Below are 10,042 nucleotides of genomic sequence, written 5' to 3' on the forward strand. Positions count from 1 at the left end.
GTGTGTTTTCATACGATTTTTGTGTTTATGCAAATCTGTCGATATGAATTAATTTGGCTCTCTATCCTAAAGGAAACAAGAAATGTTATGGCTGGAGGGAGATCTCATCAGATCAAAGCAGAAACAACGAGTAGTTGATGGAAACATTAACAGAGTTCTTTGTGGTTTGAATGACATGTCAATCAGTGAGAGCCTGAATAAAGTACAAGACTTGGATCAATGCAGGGAGGTAAAGGAAGTCTATTTATTGCAAGTTTCTAGCTAATAATATATGAGGTATAATCGTTCATTGCTTTATCACAGTGCTATGGATGAACTGATGCAATGTGTACATTTAGGGTAAGGACCTTACAACTATTTCTCGGAAGCACAGGCATAAAGTGTGAACTCAAGTCAACATCCTTCTGCTTCTGGGCTAGTAAAAGTCTTAAATTCCAGTTTCCTACGGCATCTATGAGATGCAGTTTAGAGGAACTATGCATTTGGTTAATCCTGTCAGAGCTCTGTAATAAGTAAAGAGCTTTTACATCACTAACAGAATCCTTTACTTGATGGAGAAAACCAGGGATGTAGTGGGCAATTTCTTCAGATAGTTATTAGTATAAATTAAAATAATCATCTGTCATCTGATCTATCATAATCTGGAAGACCACCTTGAATCCATTTTTGTAAAGGTACTATCTCCCATTTGGAAGTTTAATTTGCAGCTTGGAATGCGTAAAGATGTATCACATTGCTGATAACTTCAACATAGTTAGGAAGAAAGGAGTTGGAGCTTCTGTTCTGTAAACCCAGACTTGTTTAAAGTGAATAAATACTGGTGTTCAGACTCAAGCATCCTAAACTGACTTTGCAGTTAGACTGCTGAAAAAAGTGTCTGTGAAGGTGCATTTGTACAGTGACACATTTAATTTACTGGAACTATGCAAGGACAGAATTGTGTCCCATAGATGCAGAAGACTGTGGATTAGCCTGCAAAATTATAATTTTGTGAGGGAGATGTTTGATAGTTTGAAACTACACTACTCCAAAGAATCTGATATATTCCTTTGTTTGCATACTTTGTATTTCCTAGAAGGATTTTGAAGATGAAGCAGGTGTGGAAACTCAGAATGGCTTAACACAGGGAGATAGGCTTAATGCCTTAAAAAGTCGGAGACAGCAGTGTTCTGCTGCAACTGGAGCTCTGAGGTAAGGAATTAATTGTGAGGTAATTTGCAATTTTAAATTCAGTCTATGCTTGCTATGGCAAGCTAGTAACTACAGATGTGGCAAGCTAATAATTGTATATAAGGAGAAGGCCAAGGTACTCAATGAATTTTTTGCCTTGGTCCTTACCAGCAACCTCTCTTCTCGTACCTCCCATTGCTGATGGTCCACAAGATGAGGCACAGGGGTTAAAGTCCCTCCCACTGTAAGAGAAGATCACATTCATGACCACCTGAGGAACGTGAACATACCTAAGTCCCTGGGACCTGATGGGATACATCCCGGAGTCCTGAGGGAATTAGCTGATGTAGTTGCTAAGCCCCTCTCTGTGATAGTTGAAAAGTCCTGGCAGTCAGTTGAAGCCCCTGGTGACTGGAAGAAAGGAAACATTGCACCCATTTTTAAAAAGGCTAGAAAGGAGACCCCAGGAATTGCTAACCTGTCAGCCTCACCTCTGTGCTGAGACGATCGTGGAACAGATCCTCTTAGAAGCAATGCTAAGGCATGTGGGGGGACAGGGAGGTGATTCAAGGCGGCTGTCATGGCTTCACCAAAGGCAAGTCCTGCCTCACCAACCATGTGTCTTTCCATGATGTAGTTACTAAACCAGGGGACGAGGGAAGAGCTATGGATGTCATCTATCTGGGTTTCTTTGAGGCCATTGACATGGTCCATCCCCAACATCCTTCTCTCTAAATTGGAGAGATACGTATTTAGTGAGTAGAATGTTTTGTGGATAATGAATTGATTGGATGGTCAATGGCTCAGTGGTGAGATGGGTGACAAGTGGTGTCCCTCAAGGGTCTGTACTGGGACCAGTGCTGTTCAATATCTTCATCAGTCATATAGACAGTGGGATTGAGTGCACCTTCAGCAAGTTTGCAGATGACACCAAGCTGAGTGGTGTGGTCAATATCCAAGAGGGGCAGGATGTTATCCAGAGGGACCTGGAGAGGTGGGCCAAGGTAAACCTCATGAGGTTCAAAAAGAGCAAATGCAGGGTTCTGCACCTGGGCTGGAACAATCCTCACTATCAATACAGATTGGGGGATGATGTGATTGAAAGCAGCCCTGTGGAGAAGGACTCGGGGACATTGATGGATGAACAGCTGGATGTAAGCTGACAATATGCACTCACAACCCAGAAGGCCAGTTTTGTCCTGGTCTGCATCAAAAGAATTGTGTCCAGCAGGTCAAGAGGTGATTTTTGTTCCTCTGCTCCACTCTGGTGAGACCTCACCCAGAGTATTGTGTCCAGCTCTGGGGCCCTCACCACAAGAAGGGCATTAATCTGTTTGAGTGGGTCCAGAGGAGAGCCACAAAAATGATCCAAGGGCTGGAGCACCCCTCCTGTGAAGAAAGACAGAGAGTTGGGGTTGTTGAGCCTGAAAAGAAAGGCTGTGGGGGGATCTTGCTGCAGGATTTCAGTAGTCAAAGGAAGCCTGTAAGAAAGATGTACACAGGGCCTGTTATCAGAGTCTGTTGCAGCAGGACAAGAGGTAATGGTTTTAAAATAAAGGAGATTTAGATTCTGTACTCCTCACCAAAATTCTGACTTTTTCAGAGAAAGTAAAAATGTGGTTTGGAAATAAACCTGAAGCACTTCCCTGTTGTTCATCTATAAATTAAAATAATGACTGTCAATAGTTCTTAACTCTTGTTGGCCTTGTACTTTAAAGCCAGTATGAGACATGCAAGTATGCTTTGGGGGAGGGAAAAAGCATTTTGTCCTTTATTAAGGATTGCTGCTTTTGGGGTTTTTTTTAGGTTGCAAGACATGAAACTGCACACAAGGTCAATATCACAACCTTTCAGGTATTAATTTTAAAATTGTAGTTCTAAATGTATACTACTCAAGTCTTATTTTTTCAGTGATTTGAATTATATTTATCAATTGATTGGCAATTTCAGGCTTCCAAGAAGTGGCAAGTAGCAAACTTATATGGTGGGAGGGGAATCTAATGGACAGAAAGGTACAGCTCTACTTTGGGGATACCTTGAATTCTTATTAATAAATAATTAGCACATACAAGTAATTTCCTCAGTCACTTTTTTTTTAATATCTATGCTGTTAGGCAATGAGGAATGACTAGTTAACTAATAACTGTGTCCTCACTCTACACTTTACTGCATGCTTTGTTCAGAAGTTTCTATGGGGCTGTGCTTCTCATGAAAGCTGCAACACTGGTATGAGTTTTCTACTCATACTTGCTTTGTAAGCACAGGAAGCATTCATTCTCAAATTAACAGTATTTAAAACATATAACCAATTTACAATAAAGTTGATACAAAATGGACATTTAGCCTCTACAGATTACCAGGGTGAAAAGTAGCCTCTAACTAAGTAATATGGTACAGCAGGGAAAAGACTTGGGAGTGGGAGATTTGAAAGTTTTTTTTAAAAAAGATGTTTGAAAACAAGCAAACTTTTCTACAGTTGACTTCTCAGTGCTCAGGCTTGAGAATTCCCCCTTACTGAAAGACAGGATGTGTTTCTGAGATGTATATTTCAGTTATTAAAATACTGCTTCTCACTAAAACTCTGCACTCCTTTTAGACTGAATACTTCAGGTAGCACAGAAGTATCCATGTCTCCTCTGAAGGCCTCCAGAGTGATGGCAGTTAATTCACCATCTGCAGAAAGAATAAGCAGAATTCCCACACCCTCGGGCTCTAACCTTAAAAGGTTTTTTTTCTTCTTCTCATTTTGTTTCAAACACTTACTGTATACTGCAGTGGCTTTCAGCACATACGTAGTCTATGAAGTGCTTGGTACTCTTGGGTGCAAGAATGCTTACGTTTATTTACAAAGTGATTTGCTGCTTCACTAGCCAAATTTTAGTGGCCTGTGGATTTAAAAAACAAACCAACCCCCAAACCCTCTACTGCTATAAAAGTTTTGATGGGATTATGTCAAGTCAGGGACAGTGTTATGCTCAGTTGTTTGGGATTTTTTTAAATCCATCTGAATTTATAGAAGTTCTGCAAAAATTCCCAGAAGTCTATATACCAAAAGAATACTGAGTGGTAATTAATAGGATTTTTATCACCCCTTGATTTATTGCTATTTAATTCCATTACTATTATACTAAGTAATTATGAATGTTTAATGAAACGTACAATGATTGATGAATTGTTAATAACTTCTGGGCACAAATATTTACTTGAAGAAAATTGCTAACTTAATATTTTAGAACACCCTATTTTTATTCTCAAATTTTATCATATTACTCCTTGGTTACTTGACATGGGTCATGTTGCTGATTTCAACAAACAGTTCTTAATCTGCTACGTGAATGCAAAGTACTTAAATGTAGGTCAGGCACTGCCTAAACCTTTTAACACCATCTCCTGCATGCGTATATGATTTGACAGAGGTGAAAGCTGGCTGTGGTAGCGTTGAATGGACAAAGCTCGGGAATTCCTGACAAAGAATTCTTGTTTTCAGTATTTGAAAGCTAGAAGACTAACCTGTGTGCAAACACAAATGATTTCAGAATGGTCTGTGTTACTCACCTATTGTCTTCTGGATTGTTTGATATTTTTTTGTATCTGTACATACCTTGTGTGTATTTTTTTTCCCCCATATGTTTTCCATTCAGTGTTTCCATAAACTCCAGACTAGCCAGTTCTCTAGGGAACCTGTATGCTGCTTCAGATGATGATGAAAGCAGAATGACATCATTGTCCTCTAGGACAGGGTTTTCTGTAAGCCATATCTCCAGCCACTTGAACAGTAGCTTGCAGCTGCCTCACAGAAATAACCATGAACTGAACAACAACTTATACAACAGAAGCAGCAGTAGTGGCAACAACCTGAGCAGCCAAACCAGTTTTCACAGCGCCGTGACAGATGAGTATGCAGCAGCCTTCCTTTATGGGCCCTACAACTCCTCCAGCACCCTGCCAGAGTCAGTCAATTCCCGTAAGTTCATAGCCACAACAGCACTTTCTGGCATCTGACCGATGCTTATCTTCCTTGCTTCTGCAAGCAAAGCTGTCTCAAAAACATCTTAACCCAGCATAATTCTCTGGCTTCCTTTGATGTTTCTGAATGGCATCTTTATCTGTTTTTTATTTCAGCTGCTTTTTTCCCCATCTCTTTCAAGTACCTAGGTCATGGAGGGTTCACTCCTCAACTTAAACACCTAAACTAACACCTTTTCTTATATCTCTTTTTATTGACCTTCTGACCCTTGATTTTTCTATTTCAAATAACTGATACCATAGTTTCTGAGTTTATTATGTAATTTTCATGCAGTAAAGCTTTAAAAGCAGCCATTGTATGTATCACAATCATCAAAGTGGATGTTCTGATTAAACAGAATCTCACGATTATATTTTGAAGAAATACCTGTATTGAGCACAATCACATTTAAGGTACCACAATAAGATTTTTTTTTTTTTACTTTGGTATTACAATAGTTATAAATAAAAGACCGTTCTTTGAAATGTCTTTTTATTGAAGAGTATGTGACTGGGTAGTCTTAAGATGAGTCACCTTTTGCATCTATAGCTGTCATGGAAACTGGTAAGATGGAAAATTTTTTACAAGTGGAGAATCTTAACAGTATTTTTAAATTCATATACATGAGCTTTATACTTGTAGAACTGTTTTTCTTCATAAGAACTTCCCACTAATGAATATAGGACAGCCTTTGCAAAGAGGCACAGACATTAGTGCATCTTGCTGAACTATACGTTTAGCAGACTCAAAGGATCGCTCAGACTGATTTATTTTAGGGGATCTTGTGTATTCATGGTAATTCTTGCCTGCTGCAACATTGCTGTTGCAACAGTGTTTTGGGAGAGTTGAGGCACAATTGAAAGAACTTAAATTACGTCTTGCAGTTCTCTGGAGAAAGCTCATGTTTGAGTCCTAAAAAATAGCCCTAAAATGCTGTAGGGTTGTTTCCTCTTCAACTTGCTGCTGAAGCTGGACGCATGTGAACATGGCTCCAGTGCCTACAAGGATCTGTGGCTTGTTTTCTCTTGTAGGAGGCATCCCATGCCTCTTACTGAAGAAGATGGTGATTTAAGCAGTTGCTTCGGCATGAACTTGATTAGATATCATTAACTGTGAGGAAACTATCCATTTCTTAGTTCTTCTTTAAATGTCTGATACTTGGGTATCAGACACTGCATGGGACCACTGTAGGAGTACACATGGGGATTTCTACAATGTTAACTTATTTTGTACTCCCAGCATTGCAGTTCAGCAGGCAATTCTTCTTTGGGCTTTTTTTCTTCTATATTTATCTCTGTTTTAAATAAGATTTTGTTAAATACACAAACATATGACTTGTAAAGGTAGATTTGGGCTTTTTGGTTTTGATAAAGCTTTCAGAATCACAGGCCATACTTTTGAGTCACTGTAAACAGGAGGTAGGAATGTAAATTTTAAACTAGAAAACTCCTCGAAAGATTAAACAAAAATAAATTAAAAAGTCACCATTACAGGCTTTGAAATGAAATATTACAGTCCTTGTCTTTGGACAATATGAAGATTTAAGAGCACAAATGACTCAGCTGCAAAAGAAAAAAACAAGCAAAACCAAACCAAAATCAACCAACAAACAAAAAAAAATCCCAACAAATTTAATGTATAATTTAATTTTTCAAACTCAAAAATGAGTCTGGATAGTGTACACCAGCTCAGTTGTTATGACTACCATTATGTTTTTAGGAATAGGGACTTTACAGGAAGTCACATAAATTAGTCTGGAAAAAGTGCTGCTTAGATTTAATTTTTCCCTGTGTACAGAAAAGGCTTTGAAACATTAGGAAGAAGTCATTGCTATGCGAAGTAGAGCTATGGTGAGGGTGGGAACACACAGAAAACCACATTTCTCGATTTGGAAATAAATAAAATAAACCCTGCCTACCCATCTGTAATGAAAATTAACAAAGCACGCTGCCTTGTTTCCAAGCAGTCCGCACTGCATGGAGATTTCTTCTTTTTTATACGTTGCCATTAATTTTTTCCATATTCTTGTAACTTGGATTACAGGCAATTTTAAGAATTTTGGGTTCAGCTTCAGAACCTTTAATTTATGGTTTTCTTGTTTGTTTAAATAATGATGTGGTTCTTTGTCAGCTAATGCTAGCTGTTCCCCAAATCACCAGGAGCATACAGTGCTTTCTGGTTACCTTCCCTCTGTCCAGCTTATAACTGTACAATGTATAAGAATACATAATTACTAATGCATTTTTTTAATGTTTGTTCATCATCTTTACTTGGAATTCATCTTTGAAGGATCCATTTAAAATATAAATTAAGTGTAACCATTTTTTTAAATTATTTTTAAAATACAGGTCCTTGAGGATCATTAAGAGAGCAGAAGTTTCGAGTGCTCGTTAATGAATGGCTATTCCTTCTGACTCACCCTTACAGATGTAATAAATAAATTGACAAATGCTTTCACCAAAGCTAATAATCCAGAATGATTATTTGAGAATGAAGTGGGGGAAAATAGGCTTCTATGATTGTGTATTCCATGGTGATTCAGAGCCCATAATGAAAAAATACTTGTTAGAGCTGTTTAATCTCATTGATACCCTTCACGCTGAACCCATTCGATAGTAAAACCAGACCCTTTTTAGTCAGTGGTGTTCTTTACATGCTGACAGCAGTTCTTTTTCAACCTAGGAAAGAATATGCATATGGTCTCAGATCTTCAAGAAATGAAAATGCATTTAAGACAGCTTTAAAAATGTACACTGAGACTTGAGACAGAAAAAATGTGGGTTTGTGATATTAGAGCTCTAAAGGCTTATCTATCATATGCACTTCTAATAGGTTTAACTATGGTTGGAAAAGAGTATTTCTGTAGTGAGTAGATAGGAGTAGCATGAAAAGACTCCAAGGTTCTGAGCTTTCTTGGGATTCGTGTTGTTCTGTAGTGGGTCTCTCTAATTCTGATGAAATGATGTAGTTTTAAAATGGTTGGGGTTTTTTTATTGCTATTTGTTTATAACCATACTAGTATAGTGAAGAGCACTCTCAGGTAAGATTTGATTCATCAGAATGACTTCCTGAACACACCTGTGTAGGAGGTAATCAAATGTTTGTACGCTGTCTAAACTGATTAACTACTTTATTATAAAACCTTAGATGTCAGTAGAACCAAAAAGGGAAATAACTACGGTAGACCAGGTTATGCTTTCCTCTTAATTACACTGACTGCTAGCTAATCCAGATGAACCATTTACAGTGCTTCATTTTCATCTGATTTTACTAATCATATGTGCATAATTGTGCAGTTGTAGCTTATTTTTCAGTACTTAGTTATGCTGTATATGTTTCCATACATATACATATGTTTCTATTACCTGAATCAGCATCTAAAATATATTGGTTTTTTTTTACAGTAGCACTTAAGATTCTCATTCAGGACAAAAGAAAATATTTCAACTAAAGTGACTGCAATCATATGTCTTCCTAACACATTTTTAAGTGATTGTTTCAAGGTGGAGTTTTAAAGGACTTACAACGTTTTTTTTCAAGAATCTCTAGAATCTGGGTTGAAGTGTGTAGATACAGGAAAGCTGATGGACTTTACTGTTTTTGAGGTTTTTACTTATGCAGAGGTTGAGGTCTTCCTCCATCTCTCTTTATTTTCTCCTTCCTCTTCCTCCTCTACTCCTTACTTTAAGTGCAAAATGTATATACAAATATAACCTCCTCATGAAGTTTTAATCAGTTTTTCTTTTCTGCAGTCCCTTCGGTCTGAGTTTTTTCAGTACTAAAGCCTTGCTGCTTTGGTGAAACCTGATGAGCTCTTAAAATTGAAGTCCTTCATGAAGAAGAACTTACAGAAGCTGCTCACTCTGAGGAGGAATCTTCAATACAAGACACGTTAAAACCTCCACACCAAGGAGAGTCTTCTGAAAAGGCAGATATTTCTTATTAACTACTGCAGATGCACTGATGTTGAATTTATGGAAATTATTATCCCATGTTATATACAGATTTAAATTTTTAATGGTGAGATAGCTTGAATATATTTCTAATGAGTTTCATTAGGACATTTATTAACTTGTGTACAGTGTTAAAATATGTATTAAGAGAATATTTTGGTATGCAATATATATATAAAAATTATGTAAAAATTAGAATATTTTAATTTAGTATCTACTTTGCTACAAAAATGTTTATTTTAAAAATTTTTTACATGTTTATCAAAGATATGCAAATTTTTCAATGAACAAGATATTTTTCTTGTTTTATGGGTCCATCATCATTGCTTAGAGCCTAATGTAATTGCTTTTTCACTAATTGGCCTTCTAGTAACTTAATGGAAGTCTAACTAGTGAGACTAGTTATTACACAATCAACTGAAAGCACTTGATACATGGTCTGCTTTCCACTTTCAGCTGCTAATGTTTCTTAAGGAAACAATATGAAAGAAAAACAAAGGGAAAATATTTGTTGAAATGTAATATAACGTTGGTCTTTCACTGCAAAGAGAAAGTAATTTATCTGATGATTCAGTTGTAAAATTACTGCTTTTTTTTTCAACTTGTTTTAACTTTTAAATGTAGACTGTTAACTTTTGCTATGCAATATATACTGCAAAAAGGCAGACCAAATTTAACCTAAGGATATGCATTGTACTATGAATTTGGCAGTGCTGCCTACTTACATGTTTTTAACCTACAGTTGGCAGCATGTGTCCAGTTTCATTATCACAGCACACTAAAGTAAATATTGGAAATACATTAAACTTTAATTTTCCATCAGATGTTTCATAAACCTTTTCATTTGAAAGCTGCTGTTAAATGTATAGCCAATGTAACCTCCTATATCACAGAATATTTTGGTCAGTAGTAA

General features: G+C 37.0%; 1 protein-coding gene across 1 annotated transcript in view; it reads left to right on the top strand.

Annotated features, from left to right (window-relative positions):
• Positions 1 to 8,966, top strand: part of CDC14A (cell division cycle 14A) — a 51,493-nt gene extending 42,527 nt beyond the window's left edge. Inside the window, exons 11-16 of the mRNA XM_054384048.1 lie at positions 73 to 229; positions 1,076 to 1,191; positions 2,977 to 3,024; positions 3,767 to 3,895; positions 4,812 to 5,134; positions 8,929 to 8,966. Of these exons, the coding sequence (XP_054240023.1) occupies positions 73 to 229; positions 1,076 to 1,191; positions 2,977 to 3,024; positions 3,767 to 3,895; positions 4,812 to 5,134; positions 8,929 to 8,942 (787 nt within the window). The 3' untranslated portion in view covers positions 8,943 to 8,966. The remainder of the gene's footprint in view (positions 1 to 72; positions 230 to 1,075; positions 1,192 to 2,976; positions 3,025 to 3,766; positions 3,896 to 4,811; positions 5,135 to 8,928) is intronic.
• The last annotated feature ends 1,076 nt before the right edge of the window (positions 8,967 to 10,042 follow it).

This window comes from Indicator indicator, chromosome 10 (assembly GCF_027791375.1).
Source record: "Indicator indicator isolate 239-I01 chromosome 10, UM_Iind_1.1, whole genome shotgun sequence".
Classification (NCBI taxonomy): domain Eukaryota; kingdom Metazoa; phylum Chordata; class Aves; order Piciformes; family Indicatoridae; genus Indicator; species Indicator indicator.